Source organism: Heterocephalus glaber, unplaced genomic scaffold, assembly GCF_053883595.1.
Source record: "Heterocephalus glaber isolate CG9 unplaced genomic scaffold, H.glaber_assembly_v1.0 deba00000621, whole genome shotgun sequence".
In the NCBI taxonomy this organism is placed as follows: Eukaryota; Metazoa; Chordata; class Mammalia; order Rodentia; family Bathyergidae; genus Heterocephalus; species Heterocephalus glaber.
Genome location: NW_028258153.1, coordinates 16307029 through 16330662, shown reverse-complemented (window position 1 = coordinate 16330662; position 23634 = coordinate 16307029). Strand labels below are relative to the sequence as shown.

General features: G+C 34.1%; 1 protein-coding gene across 1 annotated transcript in view; it reads left to right on the top strand.

The window, feature by feature from the left end:
- Pth2r (parathyroid hormone 2 receptor) overlaps positions 1 to 23634 on the top strand; it is a 120178-nt gene that overhangs the window by 54595 nt on the left and 41949 nt on the right. Inside the window, exons 5-7 of the mRNA XM_004851337.4 lie at positions 12489 to 12586; positions 15941 to 16127; positions 17620 to 17773. Of these exons, the coding sequence (XP_004851394.2) occupies positions 12489 to 12586; positions 15941 to 16127; positions 17620 to 17773 (439 nt within the window). The remainder of the gene's footprint in view (positions 1 to 12488; positions 12587 to 15940; positions 16128 to 17619; positions 17774 to 23634) is intronic.

Below are 23634 nucleotides of genomic sequence, written 5' to 3'. Positions count from 1 at the left end.
TGATTATTTTTAATAAAAAGAAGGAAAATAATTTTAATAATAGAACACAAGTTTATTAATGTTTTTATAGTATGATATTTCAAACAGTACCATACCATGGAAATTACCATATAACATATGTCATGTCTTATGGCTGTATACACTTTGTAGTGCAATTTAGCAATATATATTTTAAAAACTCGTCATAGCCTTTGATTTTATAATTTCACTTCTAAGATTAAGCATAAGAATTTGGAGTAGGGAAATTAAATGGAAAAATAATGTTTATTGAACAATTTATTATGATGATAAATATTTTAAGGAATTAAAAATTATAGTGGAGAACTGATTAAATAAGTTCAAATACATATATTTTATAAAGAACTTGGTAACTTTGGAAAATTCTTTTGTTATTCAATTAACTGAAAAAATCAGGTAATAAACTTGCATATAAATTGAGAATGAAGATTCTTAAAACAGTTGAAAATGATGCATAGAAATAGAATGAAAAGAAATACACGATGTACTAACAGCCTTTCTTTTGGTTGATAAGAATTTGGGAGATATTTACTCCCACATCATACATTTTATGCATTATTCAAATATTTTATATACAGTTTGAAATATTTAACAAAACAATAAATAATATTTTAAAAAAGAATAAGAAGCCTTCTGCTTTCAGTTTGCAGACAGTTACAACAATAACATTAGCAAAATGGATACTTTGTAAAGATTCATCAAGCTGAGGATCCCAAGAAATCTAAATGAACTAAATTCCAGACATCGGTCTACCTTTTGTTCAAGAGAAGAGACCCATAGCTACCTTTATCCTTGGGTTTGCAGTAGAATAGGATCAACTATGGTCTCATAGAAAGGGACAAAAAGAATAGGAAAGTTTTAAAATCAATTTTTAACAGACAAGAACAGGCATGAGGGCTTAGAATCGCAAGGAAAGCCTCAGTCACTTGGTAGCACTATTCCAAGGACTGGGGGCAGTACAAGAGAGTAAGAGAAATTCCTCAAATGTGCAAGAAGCTTTCAGAGAGTGAAAGGCGCAGTTAGCTGAATCCATGGGACAGAGTAAAAGCTGACAAAATGCACTCTCTTTGAGTGCAAGACAGCAGCATGACAAAGGAATCTGAGCAAGCTCTCTCCTAGGGATAAAGGGCCTTTAGAAAGTGGCTAGCAAAAGATTATGTAAGGCCACCACTCCTGTTCAATATAGTTCTGGAAATATTATCCATAGCAAGTAGAAAAAAGAAAGAAATAAAAGAAAGGCAGAAGTTAAACTGTCATTATTTGCTGATGACATGATAGTCTACATAGAAGACCCAAAAAACTGCCAAAGGACTTCTAGACTTAATTGACAGATTCAGTAGTGTAGCTGGATACAAGGTCAGTACTCAAAAATCAATAGCCTTCTTGTACACAAATAACAGACTCACTGAGAGAGAAATTGGGGAAACAATTCCTTTCACAATAGCAAACAAAGAAATGAAATATCTAGGAATCAATCTAATGAAGGAAGTAAAAGACCTCTACCTTGAAAACTACAGCACTTTGAAAAAAGAGTTTGAAGAGGATATAAGAAACTGTAAAGACATCCCTTGTTCCTGGGTAGGAAGAACCAATATAGTGAAAATGGTCATACTTCCAAAACTGCCATATAGATTCAATGCAATGGCGGTTGCAATACCAGTTTAAATCCCAACAGTATATTTCACAGAACTAGAGAATACAATCCAAAAATTCATTTGGAACCAGAAGAGACCTAGAATAGCAAAAGCAATTCTAGACAACGAAGACATGGCAGGGGGTATCACAATTCCCAACATGAAACTATACTACAAAGCCAGTGTGGTAAAAGCAGTATGATACTGGCAAAGAAACAGACCTGAGGATCAGTGGAATAAATTAGAAGATGAAGAAACAACTCCAGATGTACTCAGCCACCTCATCTTTGACAAAGGTACCAACCACCCTCACTGGAGGAAAGATAGCCTCTTTAATAAATGGTGCTGGAAAAACTGGATTTCAACCTGCCACAGATTAAGACTAGGCCCATATCTTTCACCATGCACTAAACTAAAATTGAAGTGAATCAAAGATCTAAATACTAAAATAAAAACACTAAACTTGCTAGAAGATAGGTTAGGTAGAACTCTTGAAGATATTGGCATAGGAAAAGATTTTATGTTCAAAATCTCAGTAGCACAGTAACTAGCACAGAGAATCAACAACTGGGATCTCATCTTATTAAAAAGCTTCTGCACTGTAAGAGAAACTACCAACAGAGTGAAGAGCCAACCTACAATGTGGGAAAAATTTTTTATCAGCTATTCCTCAGACAAAGGGCTACTATCTAGAATATATAAAGAACTTAAATAAATCAGACCCCTCAAATTAAAAGACCCAATTCAAAAATGGGCATCTGAAATGAGCAGACATTTCTCAGACAAAGAAGTAAAAGCAGCAAATAAAGATATAAAAATGTTCAACATCTCTGGTCATTTCAGAGATGCAGATGAAAACAACACTGAGATTCCACCTCACCCCAGAAAGAATGGCTGCTATCAAGAAATCAACCAATAACAAATGCTGGCTGGGTTGTGGGGAGAAAGGAACCCTTTTCTATTGTTGGTGGGAGTGCAGACTGGTGCAACCACTGTGGAAATCAATATGGAGATACCTCAAAGAACTAGGATTAAAGGTCCCATTTGACCCAGCTATTCCCCTGCTGGGTACCTTCCCAAAAGAATTAAAAAATCATACCACAGCAATATATGCTCACCTATGTTTATAGCAGCACAGTTTGTAATAGCTAAAACTTGGAAACAGCCCAATTGTCCATCAACTGGAGACTGGATAAAGTGTTTTTTTGTTTTTTTAAAAAATAAAATGGAGTACTACTCAGCCATAAAGAATGAGAAACTAGAGCCATTTATAGCTAAATGGATGCACACTGAGGTCATCCCCTTAAGTGAAATAAACAGGACACACATGTGTAAATACCAAATAGTTTCTCTAGTGGAGAAACTGAAAGTGTAAATAAAGATCAAAATGTATAATAGATAATGTAAAACAGAAGGAAAAGGTCTAAAGAGGAAGGGGAAGTGGAGGTGGTAGGGGAAAGGAAAGAAGGGAAAGGAAAAAATAGGAGAAGATGAAAAAATAGTAACAAAGTCTTTGTAAATAGGGAGGGATTAAGGGGTTGAAGGAAAGGCAGGGGAATGGGGAAAAATTAAGAAGCAAGATATATTATGTAAAGGTACATATTCTCAATGATAAATGTCATCATATTGTATATCTAAAATGTACCGATAAACTTAATGAATTAAAAAAAGATTATGCAATGCAACATAGTGGAGCAAAATCTCCTGAGATGCAGAAAGACTACAAGAAAGTTCACTCTTGCTACAGCTGCTCCCCTTTCCTTCTCCTCCTCCTCTTCTCTCTCTCCTCCTTTTCTTCCTCCTCCTGCTCCTTCTCCACCTCCCCTACCCCTACTTCTATGAAAAATTTCTTTGGTATTTCAATAGGGATTGCATTAAATCTATAGATTGCTTTTTGTAATAACACCACTTTCATGATATTAGCTCTATACAAGAACAAGGGATGTCTTTAAGTTTCTGTAATTAAATGATAATGCCAATACAACATACCAAAACTTATGAGATGCCATGAAAGTGGAACTATGAGGAAAATCTATAGTGGTGAATTTTTATATCAGAATTCCTATATCAGAACAAGCTCAAGTAAAACAACCTAAGGTTGAACCTCAAGCTTCTAGAAAAAGAAGAGTAAGTCAAGCCCAAAGAATGTGTGAGGCAGGAAATTATAAAGATCAGAGCAGAAAGTAATACTATTGAGACTAATAAAATAATAGAATCAATAAATTGAAGGGTTGGTTCTTTGAAAGATTAAATAAAATAGGCAAAACATTAGCCAACCTTATAAAAAAAGGAAAGAAAAGAACCAAACCCATGCAATTAGGAATGAAAAGGTCAAAATCACCATGGATCCTGTAGAAATCCAAAGATCATCAATGCCTACTTTAAGAATCTATACTCCAATAAGATGAAAAACTCAGAAGAAATGGACAGATTCTTAGGTACATATGAATTACCAAAGCTGAATCAAGAAGATATACAGATTCTAAATAACTCAATATCAAGCAGTGAAATTGAAGAAGTAATAAAAAATATTACTAGCAAGGAAAAGCTCAGGTCCTGAAAGATTTTCTGCTGAATTCTACAAGAACATTAGTGGAGATCTAATGCCACTGCTCCTCAAACTCTTTACTGTAATTGAAAGAGAAGCAATACTCCCAAACTCATTCCTAGAAGCTGGCGTTACCTTGATACCAAAACCAGAGAAGGATCTAACCAAAAGAGAGAACCATAAGCAAATCTCCATAATGAACACAGAGGCAAAAATCCCCAATAAGACCCTGGCAAACAGAGTGCAGCAAATCGTTAAGAAGATTATACACCATGACCAAGTAGGATTACCTCAAGAATGCAGGTGTGTTTCAGGAAATGCAAATTAATATATGTAATACACTACATTAACAGAACCAAGGACAAAAACTACAAGACCATTTCAATAGATCCAGAAAAAGTATTCACCAAAGTCTAACACCCATTCATGATAAAAATCCTACAGAAAACTGAAATAGAAGGGCCTCAATATCATAAAAGCCATATATGACAAATCAACAGCCAGCATCATATTAAGTAGTCAAAAATGGAAAGCTTTCACTCTGAAATCAGAAACAAGACAAGGATGCCCACTATCAGTACTTCTGCTCAATATAGTTCTGAAAATATTAGCCAGAGCAATTTGACAAGAGGAAGAAATAAAAGGAATAAGGATAGTAAAGGAAGAAGTTTAATTATCATTATTTGCTGATGACATGATATTCTACATAGAAGACCCCTAAAACTACACCAAAAGTCTTCTAAAATTAATAACCAAATTCGGCAACATAGCAGGATACAAAGTCAACACTAAAAAGTCTCTAGCATTCCTGTACATGAATAAACTTTCTGAGAGAGAAATTAGGGAAATAACACCTTTCCCAATAGTGCCAAGAAAAGGAAATACTTAGCAATCAGTCTAACAAAGGCAGTGAATGACTGTATATTGAAAACCACAGTATTCTGAAAAAGGATAGTGAAGAGCATATCAGAAAATGAAAAGATATCCTTTGTTCTTGGATAGGCAGAAATTATGTATATAGTAAAAATGGCCATACTTCCAAAACTGTTGTACAGATTTCATGCAATTCCAATGAAAATACCAATAGAATATTTCACAGAACTAGAGAAAACAATCCTAACATTTATATGGAACCAGAAGAGATCTAGAATAGCAAAAGCAATTCTGAGCAACAAAGGCAAAGTATGGGGCATCACAATCTCCAATTTGAAGTTATACTGCACAGGTAACATGATCAAAACATCATGGTAGTGGCAAATGAAACACAAAACAAAAATACCCCAAAACCCCAGAAACAAAACAAAACAAAACAAAACAACAAAACAGACCTGAGGATCAGTGGAACAGAAGATGTAGAAACAACTCCAAGTATACTTAGCTACCTTATCTTTGACAAAAGGGCCAAACAGCTTTAATGGAAGAAAGATAGCTTCTTTAATAGATGGTGCTGGGAAAGCTGGCTTTCCACACACTGAAAACTGAACCTAGACCCATATTTTTCACCATGCACTAAACTAAAATAGAAATGGATCTAAGATCTGTGTATTAAAACAGAAACACTAAGTCTGCTGGATACCAGAATAGGTAAAACTCTTGAAGACATAGTTGTAGGCAAAGACTTTATGAACAAAACTCTGATCACATGGAAAATATTAAAAAAGAATCAACAACTGGCATCATACCAGATTAAAAGGCTTTTGCACAGCAGAAGAAACTACCAAGAGAGTGCAGAGACAATCTACAGAATGAGAAAAATTTTTTTTACCAGTTGCTCCTCAAGCAAAGGACTAACATCTAGAATATATGAGAACTGAAAAAGAAATCAGATCCCCCAAATTTAAAGACCCAATCCATAAATGGGCATCTGAAATGAATAGACACTTCTCAGTTGAAGAAGTACAAACAGCAACTAACTATGAAAAAATGCTCAATATCACTGGTGATTCAAGAAGTACAAATAAAAACAAAATTGAGATTCCATCTCACTCCAGAAAGAATGGCTGTCCTCAAGAAATCAACCAACAACAAATGCTGATGAGGCTGTGGGGGAAAAGGAATCCTTCCTTCTTTGTTGCTGGTGGGAGTGTAAACTGGTACGATCACTATGGAAATTCTTCAGAAAACTAAAACTACAGGTTCCATTTGACCCAGCCATTCCCCTCCTAGGTATCTTTCCAAAAGATTTAAAAGTACACCAGAGTGATATATGCTTCCCCCTGTTTATAGCAGCACAATTTATAATAGCTAAATCTTGGAAACAGCCCATATTCCCATCAACAGATGAATGGATAAAGAAAATGTGGTTTTTATATACAATGGAGTACTACTCTGCCATAAAGAAGGGTATACTTAAGCCATTTGTAAGAAAATGCATGCAGCTCAGGACCATAATTTTAAATGAAATAAATTAGACACATGTTTAAATATCACATTATTTATCTTGTATGAGAAACTCAAAGGGTAGAGAAGGAGCATAATAAAGGATAGATATTGGGAAGTAAGAAAATGTTCAAAGAAGAAGGAGGGTGGGGCAAAGGAGTAAAAAAGGAAAAAAAAGAATATAAGGAAAAAGTTGAAGACAAAGCTTTTGTCAATGGGGAGGGCAAAAAGCGTTGACAGGAGGGGAGGGGAATGGTCATAAAAGAATTCAGATACATTATGTATAGGTACAAATTCCCTATGATGAATGCAATCAATATGTATGACAAATATGTACAAATAAAAATATAGTGTTAAAAAACATGTACACAATTAGATAATCATAGCTACAATCAAGATGAGACAATGAACGTTTCAATGCCTTCTTTTAAAACCCTATCATTCCGTTAGCCTCTTTAATAAATGGTGCTGGAAAAATTGGGTTTCAACTTGCCAGAGATTAAAACTAGACCTATATCTCTCGCCATGCACTAAACTAAAATCAAAATGGATTAAAGATCTAAATATTAAAATAGAAATGCTGAACTGGTTGGAACAGAGGTTAGGTAGAACTCTTGAAGCTACTGGTGTAGGAAAAGATTTTATGAACAAAACCTCAGTTGCCCGTGAACTAGCACAAACAATCAACAAGTGGGATCTCTTCTTATTAAAAAGCTTCTGCACAGCAAGAGAAACCACCAGCAGTGTGAAGAGACAACCCACAATGTGGGAAAAAATCTTCACCTGCTCTACCTCAGACAAAGGTCTACTATCTCGAATCTATAAAGAACTTAAAAAGATTAGACCTCCCAAATTTAAAGACCCAATCCGAAAATGGGCATCTGAAATGAACAGACATTTCTCAGACAAAGAAGTAGAAATAGCAAATAAATACATGAAAAAATGTTCAACATCACTGGTCATTTGAGAGATGCAAATTAAAACAACTCTGAGATTCCACCTCACTCCAGAAAGAATGGCTGCTATCATGAAATCAACCAATAACAAATGCTGGCAGGGCTGTGGGGAAAGAGGAACTCTGCTCCACTGCTGGTGGGAGCGTAGACTGGTGCAACCACTGTGGAAATCAGTATGGAGATACCTCAAAGAACTAGGACTGGAAGTCCCATTTGACCCAGCTATTCCCCTGCTAGGGATCTTCCCCAAAGAATTAAAACAATCATACCACAGTGATATATGTGCACCCATGTTCATAGCAGCACAGTTTGTGATAGCTAAAACTTGGAAACAGCCCAAATGCCCATCAGCTGGAGACTGGATAAAGAAAATAGTTGTTTTTTAATAAAATGGAGTACTACTCAGCCATAAAAAATGAGAAATTAGAGTCATTTAGAGCTAAGTGGATGCACATTGAGGTGATAATCTTAAGTGAAATAAATAGGACACACATGTATAAATACTGAATAGTTTCTCTGGTGTGAGAAACTGAAAGTATAAATAAGGACTAAAATTTATAATAGGTAATGTGAAATAGGAAGAAAAGGGGCAAAGGGGAAGGAAGTGAGAGGGCTGGGGAAAGGAAAGAAGGGAATGGAATTAATGTGAGAAAATGGAAAAATAGGAACAAAATCTTTGTAAATAGGGAGGAATGGAGGGGTTGAAGGGAGGGCTGGGCAAGGGTGAAAAATAAGAACCAAGAGAGATTATGTAAAGGTGCAAATTTCCAATGATGAATGTCATTATATTGTATACTTAAAATGTACCAATGATTAGAATGAATAATCGATAATGCAAAATAGGAAGAAAAGGTCCAAAGGGGTAGGGGTAGTAGGAGGGGCATGGTAAAGGAAAGAAGGGAAAGGAAAAATGATGAGAAATGGAAAAAATGGAAATAAAGTCTTTGTAAATAGGGAAGGGTGGAGGGGGTGAAGGGAGGGCTAGGAATGGGGAAAAAATAAGAACCAAGATGCATCATGTAAAGGTACAATTCCCAATGAGAAATGTAAATGTGTTGTATACCTAAAATGTACCAATAAAAGAATTTAAGAAAAAACAAAACAAACCAAAAACCTCTATCATTCCTCATAGCAGTAGATCCTGTACAGTACCATGCCTAATCTGTTGTTAATGTCATTATGTTATATTTTTCATATCAGATGTTATTTTTTAAAAATCACATTTCTTTTTATTATTATTGCAAGCTATATATATCATATATATATGATATATATGATTTTCAAATCTTTATGTTTGTGACCTAAATTTTTAAGTTCATTGTTTGCCAACTTCATTAGCTCTACTATTTATGGGTCTGTTCCTATTGATTGTATTTTCTCTTGGTTTTATTCCTGTTTCTGCACATACTTCGTGAATTTGATTGGGTATTTTGGCATTGTGAATTTTAGTTGTTTGGTGCTCATTTTACTACATTTTGTTTACAGTTATTTTTCTAAGCATTTAGGTTGCTTGGATCAGTTTTATCTTTCCAAGATTTTTCTTTCAAGCTTGTTATGATAGTTCATGGGGACCTTTACTTAGTGATACTTTAGCTCTAGTATTCTGACATCATGATTCTTGACAATCACTGTTATTTTTGCTTTAAGTTTTTTTGTCTTATTTTTTAAAAGTCAAAAATGAGGAAAATTATCTTATTTTTTAATAACATTAACTATTTTTGGTATCGATGCAAATTTCCTTTTGTAATAATTTTTTTCCTCTGCTTGAAGAAATTTCTTTATCATTTCATATTAAATACTAATGATCACTCAGGGTTTTTTCTCCTCCATTTTGAAAGATATCTTCTCTGTATATAGAAATCTAGAGGGATAGTTTTTTTTTGCAGTACTTTAAAGTTGTGGTTCTATTCTCTTGTGATTTGTTTTGTTTCCAGCAAGAAGTGTGTCATTTAAATCCTCATTCCTCTAGTCAATTTGTATTTTTCCATACTTTTAAGATACTCTCTTTGCTGGTAATTTGGAGCAATTTAATTATTATGGTGTTGATGTAGTTTTCTTTATGCTTCTTTCATTATATCATGACCTTAATTAAAGTGTTTTTATTGGTAGTTTTGCAGTCTTTGACTGCTAATTCCATTTCTGTTATTTTTGGTGTTCTATAGACTATTTTTCCTGGTTACAGATTATATGTTCCTTTTTCTTTGCATGCCTAGTATTGTTGACGAAATAAGACATTAAAGTTACATTGTTAAATTAAAAAGAAAACTATCAAAAAAAGGATATCAAGAAAATGATCTAATTTATATTGACTAAATAAAATAAAATAATTAGTAGAAAATTATCCAAAGAAGTGAAAGATCTATAATTGAAAACTATCAAGAACATGTAATGGAGAAGGGACAATCTTTCCAATAAATGATATTGGAAGAACTATATATATGCATTCAGAAGAATGCAATTAGACCCTTATCTCACACCATGTACAAAAATCGACTCAAATTGAATTAAAGACTTAAGTGCAACACCTGACATTAAAACTAGAAGAAAATATAAAGGAAAATGTCCATGAAATTAGTCTGGAAAATGAGTTTTTGGCTATGATTCAAAAAGCACAGGCAATAAAATCGAAATAAACCAAAGAGATTACACAAAGATAAAACCATGGAAAGAATTCACAGAGCAGAGAGACACTCTAAGGAATGAGACAAGGAGCTTGCAATCCATACAGTTGATAAGCTGTTAATATCTAAAAGATGTACAGAATGCATCTTCTATAGTGAGAAAAATCAGCTCACGGTGAGAAAAAATAGCTCACTTATAGAATAGAAAAGGGTGTAAGTAGACATTTCTCAAAAGACAACATACAAATGGCCAAATATAAGCAAAATGCTTAATATCACTAATAAGCAGAAAAATGTAAATTAAAATTACAATGACATTATCTTATGCCTATTAAAATGCTGTTATCAAAAAAGACAAAAGATAAGAGCTTGAAAGGATAATGATAAAAAGGAACCCTCATAAAATATTGGGTGGGAATGTACACTGGTACAGCCATTATGGAAATCAGTATGGAGATTTCACTAAAAAAGTAAAAATTGAACTTCCATATTATCTAGCAACCCCACTGCTGAGTGCTTACCCAAAGGAACATCAGTTTGTTGAAGAGACAGCTGACTGCACTCCTGTGTTCATTGTGGAGATACAGAAACAACCTAAGTGTTACCAGGAAACAAAAGTTGCCAGAGCTAAATGGAAAATTGCCAAACTCCATCATGTTGGAGTTTTAAAACATCGTACTCATAGAAAAATCAGACAAATTTTCCACAGGATATCTTTTAAACAATTTGATGGAATTGACATGTATAGAGTACTGTACCCAATTAACTGCAAAATTCACATTCTTAAGAACTATCCACCAAAGTTTCACCAAGATAAAACACTTGTTGGTCTAGAAAGCTCTCTGACTACAAACAGATTAATTAAAAATCAATTAAAGTATGGAGATAATTCACAAATAGAAATTATATGACCCATAGCAAATAAAAAAACTCAAATGTAAAAAAATTGTGTGACATAACTAAAGCAGAGCTTAGAAAGAATCTCATGACTTTCAAGGGATTCATTAGAAAAGAAAAAAGGTGAAAATGTGTGGGCCAGGGATTTAGCTCAGTGGTTCCACAGTCTGCCTCGCAAGCACATGGTCTTGAGTTCCATCCCTGGTACCAAAAAAATATATAGTTCAAAAGGTGAAAACGCAATGATCAAAGTTTCCACATTAAGCTATTTAACGCTAGACATGCAGTAACCACTTTAAAAAGCTGGAAAAAAGATACCTCAGGCCCGTCCTTATGGATTACATCTGGAATCCTAGGATTCTGGGAGGCTGAGGCAGTAGGATTGCAAGTCCAAGCTCAGCCAGGGCAACTTAGCAAGGTCTTGTCTCAAAAATAATTAAAAAAACAACAACAGGGTTGGGAATTTAGGTTAGTGCAAAGGCCCCACATTCAATCCCCAGTCTCTCTCTCTTTCTCTCCATAAATATATTATATACATTTTGTATATTTCTAAAAATATTAATATATGTCATATATATTTCTAAAAATTTTGAAGTAACATAGGGTGATGAGAAAGAAAAACAGAAATGAAAAATGAACAACAGAACAACAGAGAATAAAAAATGATAGATTTAGCCTTAATGTATCAGTATTTATTTAAAATAAATGGTCTAAATATACCAACTAACGGAGATTTTGAGTCTATTAAAATATGACCTAAATGTATGCTGTCTATAAAACAGTTATTTCATTGTAATTGTATCTTGAATCTTGGCTTCAGTGATGGTTACAAAAATGTACATATGTGTTAAAATGCCACAGACCTAGAAATAAGCATATTACACCAATGCCAATTTTCTGGTTTTGATATTTTAGTATAATTATGTATGATGTAACTGGAGAATACTGGATGAGGTGTACACAGAACCTTTCTTACTACCTTTTTCTACTTCTTTTGAGTGATCATTATTTTAAATTTAAAAAATTAAAAAGGAATAAAGTATTGCTATATATAGTATTTATTATCAAAAACAATATGTTGATAAAAAGAAAATATACTATGTAGTTCTAAAAAGTCTAAGAGCAGTCTAGAATGTAGTATATAAAGTCTGGGAACAGAGAAAACTAATTCATGGTGACTTAAATTGGAATAGTAGTTACCTAAGGGTGGAAAGTGGGCAGCTTTGACTAGCAAGGGGCACAAATGAACGTAGATTGTCAAAATCTATCAAAGTATTCATTTTAGATCTGCACATTTATTGCTTATGAATTACAGCAAAAAAAAACAAACAACCTGAAGAGAACTAGAAGTAACATTTCAAAAATGACATACTATTTTTACCAGTTTTCTGGTAAAATAGGCCCATTACATATGTGATTATCTCTTCCCCTACAGCAAGAATTCTTTGAAAGCCTTTATATCTTATACACTATTGGTTATTCCATCTCCTTCGGCTCCTTGGCTGTGGCTATTCTCATCATTGGATACTTCAGGTGAGTGATTCTTGGTCACTTTCTTCATGAAAGGACATGTTCTGATTCCTATCCATAGGAGCCACAAAGATCTCACAGTCTGTGCCACAAAATATTTTTCCCAAGGCAACATTTTTTTGAGACAGGGTCTTGCTAACAAGTTCAGCCTTGAACTCCCTATGTAGCCCAGGCTGGCCTTGAACTTGTAGTGATCCTCCTGCCTCAGCCTCCCTAGTGCTAGGACTACTGGTACACACCATCACACCCAGCCCAAGACAACATTTTTAACTAAGCCTAATGTTATTACATTATTTGGCAATTCATTTCCCCTGCAAATTCAGGGGCTTTTGGTTAAAAACCTAAAACATCAAAGCAATAATATCTAATAATAGATCTGTATTGCATTATATATGCTTGCAAAGTAATGCAATAAAGAGTCTAGTGAATTATGATGTAATAATTTATTATACTTTTCCCAAATGATTTTGGTGCCACTGGACAAAATGTCATTCCAAAGTATTTGATATTAGCACATAAAAAGACAGTGTTGCCTAATTTTGTTGTAAACTTGTGTCCAACTGAATTCGACTTAGTCTAAATCAACACAAATGATTGAACATCAGTATAGAGATATAAAAGAATATTGTCTAGAGGATGAATATACTCATAACACTCACAGTTGATTTGTGATACCTATATTTGGCAAAACAAGTAGTATACAATGTGAGAAGTGCTATGAAGGAGTGCACAGTAACTTGCTCTATGTGTGAGAGTGTGCCGTAATTTGGGAGGGCAGAGTGGGCAATGAAGGCGTGCCTCCCTAGATGAAAAATCCAAAATGGTACCTGGGAATAAGTAAGATTTAACCAAAAGATGAGACCTGGAAAGAGTTCCAAACCTGCCTTGACATCAAGAAAAAGGATGGAACATTTGAGAATTCAGAACTTCTTTATTGGCTGACTAGTCCATTTATTTAAGACTTTTCTCTACTGTGTGATACGCTTTTTGGTACTGATGGAGTCTAATTGAAAAGAAAAGTAGCATAACACAAAAATTATACATAGGAATGGACTTATTGAATCATTATAAAAGTGTGAATCCTGTAGTACAGATATAGGGTATTGGGAGTACTGAGGAGTGAGTGCAGAGCTGCCCAGGTATGAGGGAGAGACTTCCCAGAACAGCTGACCTGTGAGGTAGAATTGAGCAGTGAGAAGGAGAACAGTGTGTTCCTGATGGTGGGATCAGAATGTGCAAAGACAAGAGGCATAAAGGAGTTGAGCAGACTCAGGGAACATAGAAGAGTTGCAAGTGTGTGTAGCTTACAGGAATGGTCAGGAAGAAAGTAGGAATCGTGGCACTAGGTTTTAGACCTTCATGTAGGACTTTGAGTTTTGTCCTATGAAGGTAACAAGAAGCTAATGAAAAAAAGTTTTTTTCCAGTAGCAAAATTTTCTTGTCTTAGAAAACTGTAAAAAAAAGTGACTTTGTGAATCTTGCAGGCTGTACATCATAGTGAATAAGCCTCTAAGGCATCTCATTAAGAATGTTTTGTTTTCCTTTTTGAGAATGATGATTGTGTCCATGATTTCCTAAAATCATTTAAATTTTAAAAAACTAGTTTAGAAAAAACTGTGAATATTTATGGGGTATGATGTGGTGTTTCAATACTTGCGTATATTGTGTAATATTTAAATTATATTAGCGATATCTATTTTCTCAAATATTCATCCTTTCTTTTTTTCAATTTGTTTTATCTATTTTTTTCTTTCACCTTTTTTATTAGCACATGTTTGCCAGACATAATGACTACATTCACTGTGGGGAGTTTACATATATACATAAAACATCTTAATTCTTTTTACTTCCCCTTTCCCTCCCCTCTCCTCTTTCCTCCATTGCTTGATCTCCTTTTCATTTGCAAAAGATCTATCTCCATGTTTCCCATTATCTATCTTTTATTTTGCTCTTTAAATTATTTCACATATTGAGTACTTATGTAAGAGAAACAATGATATATAAGGTTGTGTGGCTGATTGTTTTCACTTAACATTATGGTCAGAAGGTGCATTCATTTCCCCACAAATGATTCATTTGTCCTTCTTTATGGTAGAGTAATACTCCACTGTGTATAAACGCCATATTTTTTAATTCATTCATCTGTTGATGGACATATAGCTCACTTCCATGATTTAGTTATTGTAAGTTACTGTGCTTCTGTAAACATGGGTATTCATGTATCACAATAATATGATGTCTTTAATTCATTTGGGAGGATACCGAAAGGGGAACAGCTGGGTCAAATGGAATTTCTAGGTTTAGCTTTTTGAGGACTCTCCATATTGATTTCCATGGTGGTTGTACTAGATTACTCTCCCACCAACAATGTAAAAGAGTTTCCCTTTTCCCTCAGCCTCTGTAGCATTTGTTATTATTTGATTTCTTGTTAATAGCCATTCTTTTGGAGTATTACGGAAATCTCAGTGTTGTTTTAATTTGCAGGTCTCTGAAGGCCAGAGATATTGAACACTTTTTCATATATTTATTGGCCAGCTTTACTTCATCTGATTCTTGATGTTATTTCTAGTGCTTTTGGGGCTCTGTTCAGAAAGTCTTTGTTGATGGTTATGTCATCAAGAGTTTTACCTATTTAATTTTCCAGTGGATTCAGTGTTTCTGTTTTAATATTTAGATCTTTAATCCATTTTTATTTATTTTAGTAGATGGAGAGAGATTTGTGAGTCTAGATTCAATTTTTGGCATTTGCATAGCCAGGTTCCTCAGCACCATTTGCTCTAAAGAGGCTATCTTCTATTCAACATATGCTTTTGGCCCTTTTGTCAAAGATTAGATAGTTTAATGTGCCTGGGTTGTTTCTGAGCCCTCTATTCTGTTCTAATAATCCACAAGTTTGTTTTTGTTCCAGTACTATACTGTTTATATTACTATAGCTTTGAAAGATGACTTGAAATCTAGAATTGTGATGCCTTCTGTTTTGCTCTTGTTGTCCAGAATTGCCTTTGCTATTCTGAGTCTCTTCTATTTCCATATACATTTTAGGGTTGTTTTTTCTAGTTTTATAAGAGATGGTGTTGGTATTTTGATTGGGATTGCATTAAATCTGTATATCAGTTTTGTAAGTATGGCCATTTTGACAATATTGGTTCTGCCTATCCAAGGACAGAGGATATCATTTAATTTTCTGATGTACTCTTTGATCTCCTTTTTCAGAGTACCATAATATATAATAATGGGCTTCTGTCTTTCAGTTTATCATGTTTTCCTCTTTTCAGAGGAGGAATTTGGGCTCATTTTATTTTCTTCTCCTATTTCCAATTTTTTTCAAATGTAAATACTGGCTGTTTCTCTGCATAGACGATTGCATTGCACTAGGAACTACATCCATCTGCATTTATTTGTGTCTTTCATGATGAGAGCTATAAGCATCTTTGTCAAGGATAAAGTGGCCCATGCTCACCTAAGAATAGGGGAACTACAGTCCCTGATGTTGAATGACCTACAAAATTCCATTGGAGTGCCTTCTGTGGACAAATCGCAATATGTAAGTGTTTTCACCATTTTCTCTCAGTAAAATTTTTGTCACATTGCAAATAAGTAAAATTTCACAGTCTACTAAACATTTATTAATGTGTTTTGGCTTATTTTATCTCTGAATTACCTAAATTAAATAATTGATACTTCCTCAATTCTCTCTCCTGTTTTGTTAGTCAACTTTTTGTTGCCATGATCAAGTATCTGAGATAAAAAAGCTTAAAGGAGAAAAGATTTGTCTTGGCTCATAGTTTCAGCCTAAGGTTGTCTGGCTCCAAGGCAGAAACATGGCAGACAGGCATGATGTGGAAAGCTGCTTACCTCATGGGAGCCAAGAAGTAGAGAGAAAAGAAAAGAGTCAGAAAGAGGGAGGGGCAAGGGAGTGGTTATACTCTTCAAAGGCACGCCCTCTGACTTCTTCCTCCAACTGAGCCACAACTCCTAATAACCCATCCAGCTCTGAACTTATCAATAGGTTAATTCTCCTCTTAAGTACCACCTCTGAATATTAGTGCATTGGGAATCAGACCCTCAATACATAATCTTTAAGGCAAGAGTAAATATGACAGCATATTTAAACCACCACTTAAGTCTAATCACACATTTTAGAGTATTAAAAAGGCACTTGGGCTCTTTCCTACAGAACACTCTAGAGTGTACTACAAAAAGCATATGATTGGAATGACATTTGATGTATAAACTATAGCAACTCTCATGGGCCACTGCTTTCAAAAGTGAAAAAACAAAAAAACCAATGCATCAGCAAAACTAGAAACTTAAAAGCCCTTGGTAATTGGCTCCTCTATTGCGTCTTCAAAGTCCTGTTCCCATGTACAATCCCCATGGTGTCCTGATGGTACAAATTAAAGCGCTGTCTGTATCTCTGCTGTTTCTCTGTAACTTTGTAGTGCCTGTTGATGCTGATTCTAGATGGGCCTTGTGCTTTGCTTTACCCAATAGCGTGAAGTGGAAGGGGTAGTGAGCCAGGTGAAGGGAACCTCCATGAGTGAGCCTGGCCAGGATTGGCTGAGCCCAGCCAGGTCAGCAGAACTCCTCAGTCCATCCACAGATACATGAGACATGAGAATTTATCGTTTTAAGTCATTAACTTTTGGGGTGGTGTATTTCTCTGCAATAGCAGCATAAAGAAGACCAGAATGAAATAAATTCATGATAGAAAGATGGATACTTTTCTTCTTTAGGTTTCCCTATACTTCCCATTTTCTTTGATAATCATGTGTTATTTTTATAAAGGGAAAATTTATGAAAAAGTGACATTTTTGTAACTTTAAAAAAATATAATTCTAACAAAAGAATGAAGTCCATAATCTTAAAAAGTGCTATGTTAAAATAACTTCATTCTCATCTCTTTTACATTCTCAGCCTTCTTGTGTATAGGAGACATAGTAAACTATGCAAAGGAAACAGCAGAAATGTTTTCTAGTCGGCCTCCCATGCAATTAAGAGTTTAATATGATGTAATTTTGGTTTATTTGTAATAGATCGGGTGCAAGATTGCTGTTGTGCTGTTTATTTACTTCCTGGCTACAAACTACTACTGGATCCTGGTGGAGGGTCTCTACCTGCACAATTTAATCTTTGTGTCTTTCTTTTCGGACTCAAAATACCTGTGGGGCTTCATCTGCATTGGCTGGGGTAAGGCACTTAAGTCTCCTTTCCTTTTAAACTGGTCATGTTCTTAGGCCAGATTCTCAGGAGGATGTTTTGAAAGAAATTCAAGACAGCATAGTTTTTAGCCATGTATGTTTAGAACTGCTGGGCTCACACCTTATACCAATATTCTGCTTTACCCATAATTTCTTCCTAAAAATTTTGGATTTTTGAATTGCTAAGCTATAATGATGCATCCTTGATTGGTATTTCTAGGTCATATATAGAGAATTCTAGCAGGAAATTTATAGGACTATATTGACTGCCTTTAGCAAATACAAACCACAAACTAATTTTGGAGGTTCACTGTGTCTTTTAGAAGGAGATCATTTAAATTCCTTTTGGCAGAGTAATTTTCTTAAAAAGGACATTCAGCTTATATTTCAAAAATGACAGTGTGGAACAATTATTGGATTAAACACTAACTCAACATGACATGGAGAAATGCATATTGCTTGTTAAAATTTAAGAGAAATTAAAACTCATACAGTATATGGCTAAAATATAGAATAATATGAAGGTTAACAATTACAGATCTTAGCTGCTACTCGTATTCTAATTATGAGGTGCTTAACATAGGAAGAAAGATCGTTAAAGTGACTCAACATTAAATTTGAAGATATTTGTTCCTTCTCTCTAAATAACACCAATTTGCCTGTTTGACCTTAACATTATTTTAACAAATGACAATCGGAGTAAGTTGTATAACATTTACTACTAACTAGCTAAGAACTTTTAAAAAGAGTCAAATTACTGTAAGACTTTATTATGAAATAATAATTGTTGAGAATAAAGTTTTATTTCTGAAGGCAGCTCATCTTTTTTTTTTTTTTACCGGGGATCGAACTCAGGACCTTGTGCTTGCAAGGCAGGCATTGGCACCATTGAGCTAAATCCCCAGCTGACCTCATCTTGTTTAAGGCTCTCTGTTATTTTTTTTTCAGATAAAAAAATCAGCAGTTTATTTTTTATTTTATGATAAAATTTCATAACCAAATAAGAGAATAGCAATAGTATTACACTGTGTATTGATATCTTCAAAGTAGAGTACAAGACATAAACCAAAAAGATTCTTACAAAAAAGAAACAGATAACACAAAATTTTATCTTATTTTTTACATTTTTTATTAGTACACGTTTGCAGCACATGATGATTACATTTCATGTGGGGAGTCGGTACATGTACATAACACATCTTAACTCTCTTTCATTCCCTCTCCCTCCCCTGTCTCTTGATCGCCTTCTCATTTGAGAAAGATCTGTCTTCTACTTCCTGCTTTGCAAGACCTTTTGATAACATAATCCACAGTGAATTCAATTTCATAAATTTTCTCAATGACATTATTTATTGGTTTCATTAGTTTTAAAGTTTTTTGTTTGTTTTTTTTGGTACTGAGGATCAAACTTGGGACCTTGAACTTGTGAAGCAGGCGGCAGAACCACTGAGCTAATCCCTGGGCCCTGTTTTGAGGTTTTTATTGCTCATTTGGGCCAAGTTGTTATATCTTTAAGTTCTCTTCAGCTAGGTAAATACTCAGAAATGTGTTACTTACATTGCAGTGATATGTGTAGTTACATTATTTACATTGATTTTGATGATTCTTAACAACAAACTGGAAGGAAAGGAAATTTATAGTCCAAAGTGGAACTTATGCCATATCTGACTTTTACTAAACTGAAGGCAAATATTTAAAAACGACCATTTTATGTTTTTATAACAAACAAGAAGTGACTACCAATGACTGCTGTTTATTTTTTCTTTCAACCAACTACTACCTTATCTTTGCCTCAGTTTTTCCATAGATAAAAGCATTTTTCCTGGTTCTATTTTATACTTTCATCTACATATTTTTGCTATGTTTTAATTCTGTATTTCAAAGATTTCCCGTTTGTTATTATCATTATTGAGTGTGGTGGTTAACCTGGATATCAGCAGTCATCTTTAATTTGTAGCTGTTAGATGCAATACCAGTATGTGCAACTTCTCAAATAAAAGGATCTATTGTGGTAATTTTGTACAGTCCTATTCTTATGGCAAAGCATATTCATGTAGAATATTTTTATATTCTGTTATCTATGCTTCCAGTTTTATTATCTATAAAATGCTCTTAATCCAGCAAACATTTTTCAATCATCTGTTTGGCAGCTAATATAATTTAAATACAGAGGTATGTGTTAAAGTCTGTGTCTTAGTCTATTTTATGTTTCAACAACAAAATTCCTGGAGCTGGATAACTTATTTTTAATTAATTTTATTGGCATATTTTAGATATACATAATCATAAGTCATCATATGGAATTTGTACCTGTACATGATATATCTTGATTCTTCTTTTTTTATCCTTTCCTCCCCTCCCTTCAATCCCTTTCCCCCCTTATTTACAGAAATGTTGTTTCCATTTTTTTCCTTCTATTCTCTTTTTCTTTTTGCCTTCTTTCCTTTCCTCCACTTCCCTCCCTAGTTCCCTTCCCATTTGAACATTTTCTTCCATTTTCCCAATATCTATTATATATTTTGTCCTTATTTACACTATCAGTTTCTCATACTAGAGAAACCATGATATATTTGAACATGTGTGTCTGATTTATTTCACTTAAGAGTATGGTCTCAAGGTGCATCTATTTACCTAGCAATGTCACAAGTTTATTCTTCTTTATGGCAGAGTAGTATTCCATTGTATAAACAAACCACATCTTTATCCATTCATCAGTTGATGGGCATTTGGGTTGTTTCCATGATTTAACTATTTAAAACTATGCTGCTATGAACATATGTATGCATATATTGCTGTGGTATGATGCTTTTAATTCTTTTGAGAAGATACCAAGAAGGGAAATAGCAGGATCAAATGGAACCTCTAGTTTTAGTTTTTTGAGAAATCTCCACACTGATTTCTACAGTGGTGGCACCAATCTACACTCCCACCAACAATGAAGAAGGGTATCTTCTCCCCCTCAGCACTGCCAGCATTTGTTATTGGTTGATTTCTTGATGATAGCCATTCTTTCTGGACTGAGTTGGAATCTCAGTGTTTTAATTTGCATCTCTCAAATGACCAGTGATGTTGAACATTTTTCATATATTTATTTGCCATTTCTACTTCTTCATCTGAGAAGTGTCTATTCATTTCACATGCCCATTTTTGGACTGGGTCTTTAAATTTGGGGGGGTCTGATTTTTTTGAGTTCTTCATATATTCTAGATATTAGTCCTTAGTCAAAGGAACAGGTGGCAAGAATTTTTTCCCACTTTTCAGGTTGTCTCTTCTCTCTGTTGGTGGTTTCCTTTACTGTGCATAAGCTCTTTCATAAGATAAGATCCCAGTTGTTGATTCTTTGTGATATTTCCTGTGTGATTGGGGTTTTTTTCATAAAGTCTTTGCCTACACATCTGTCTTCAAGAGTTATACCTTTTGTATCTTCCAGCAGATTCAATGGTTTTGTTTTAATATTTAGATCTTTGATCCATTTTGATTTTAGTTTACTGCAGAGATATAGTTTAGCGAGAGATATGGGTCTAGTTTTAATCTTTGGCATGTGGAAAGCCAGTTTTCCTAAACCATTTATTAAAGAGACTATCTTTCTTCTAGTGAAGGTATTTGTACCCCTTGTCAAAACTAAGGTGATTGAGTGTATTTGGAGTCATTTCTGCATCTTCTAGTCTGTTCTATTAATCCTTGGGTCTGTTTTTTGCCACTACTGTGCTATTTTTATCATGGTAGCTTTGTAGTATAATTTCAAGTCAGGAATTGTGATGCCCTCTGCCTTGCCTTTGTTGCCCAGAATTATTTTTGCTATTTTTAGGTCTCTTCTGCTTCCAAATGAATTTTAGGATTGTTTTCTCTAATTCCATAGAGGTATTTCACATCTTTTGATAGACTAATTCCTGAGTATTTCTTTTCTTTGGATGCTATTGTAAAAGGTATTGTTTCCCTAATTTCTCTCTGGCAAGTTTGTTATTTTTGTACAAGAATGCTCTTGAGTTTTGAGTGTTGACTTTGTATCCAGCTATGCTACTGAATTTGCTTATTAAAACTAGAAGTCTTTTGGTGTAGTTTTTTGAGTCTTTTATGTAGAGTATCATGTTGTTCACAAATAATAATTTAACTTCTTTTTGTGTCTTTATTCCTTTTATTTCTTTCTCTTTTCTAATTTCTCTGGCTAATATTTACACAACTATAGTGAATAAGAGTGGATATCCTTGTCTTGTTGCTGATTTTAGAGTGAAAGCTTTCAGTTTTTGCCCATTTAGTATGATGTTGGTTGTTGGTTCATCATAGACAGCTTTTATCAGATTGAGGCCTTCCTTTTCCAATTTTCTGTAGGGGTTTTATCATGAATGGGTGTTGGAGTTTGTCAAATGCTTTTTCTTTATCTATTGAGGTGAACATGTGTCTTTTGTCCTTGGCTCTGTTAATATGGTGTATTCATTTATTGATTTGCATATATTGAGTCATCCTTGCATCCCTGGGATGAATCCTACTTGGTCATTGTATATAATCTTCTTGATGATTTGCTGCATTCTGCTCACTAGTATCTTACTGAGGATTTTTACATCTATGTTCAGTAGGGAAATTGGCCTCTAGTTCTCTTTTTTATTGGATCCCTCTCTGGTTTTGGAATCAGGGTGATGCTTGCTTCCAGGAATGATTCTGGGAGTATTGCTTCCCTTTCAATTTCATTAAAGAGTTTGAGGAGTAGTGGCATTAGATCTTCTCTAAAGTTCTTGTAGAAATCAGCAGTGAATCCATCAAGACCTGGGATTTTCTTTGTTGGTAAATTTTTAATTACATTACATTTAATTATATTTTATTGATTGATATTGGGTTATTTAAAATCTCTATATCTTCTTGATTCAGCTTTGATAATTCATATGTATCTAGGAATCTATCTTTTTCATGTTTTCCATCTTATTGGAATATAGGTCCTCGAAGTAGGTGTTAATAATTTTTTGCATACTGCATGATTCTTGTCATTTCATCCACTAACATTCCTAATTGACTGGGTTTGAATCTTTTCTTTGCCTTTTTTTTTTGATGAAGTTGGGTAAAATTTTGTCCATTTTATGTAATATTTCCAAGAACCAACTCTTTGATTCATTGCTTTCTTAGTCTCAGTTGCATTAATTTTTTCTGTAATCTTTATTATTTCCTCACTCATACAAGCTTTGGGCTTGACTTGCTCTTCTTTTTCTAGAAGCCCAAGGTTCAAAATTAGGTTATTTATTTGAGCTCATTGTGTTTTGTTTATGTGGGAAATTATTGCTATAAATTTCCCTCATAGGACTGCTTTCATTATGTCCCATATGTTCTGGTTTTTATCACTTAATTGTAGAAACTGTCAAATTTCTTCTTTAATTACATCTGTGACCCATTGGTCATTCAGGAGGATATTATTTAATTTCTATGTGCTTATGAATTTTTTGTGGTTTCTCTGCTATTGATTTCCAACTGCATTACACTGTGGTCTGATGATATGCATGGGATAACTTCAGTTTTTTTGCACTTACTTAGGCATCTTTTATGAGCTAGTAAGTGGTCTATTTTGAAGAGTGTCCCATGTGCAGCTGAGAAGAATGTCTATTCTGATGTTGTGGGGTGAAACACTCTGTAGACATCTACTAAGTGCATGTGCTCAAAATTTGGTTCAGTTCTGATTTGTTGATTTTTTTGCCTATCAGTTGATTTTTTTTTGTCCATTTCTGACTGTTTGGTATTGATATCCAACATTATAAATGTATTAGCTTTTATTTGATTTTTCATGTCCAAAGTAACAAAGCAAATAAATGAGGCTCTAGAGAAAAACACATCAGAAATAATTTCTCACATAACTTCAGAGATGATGAC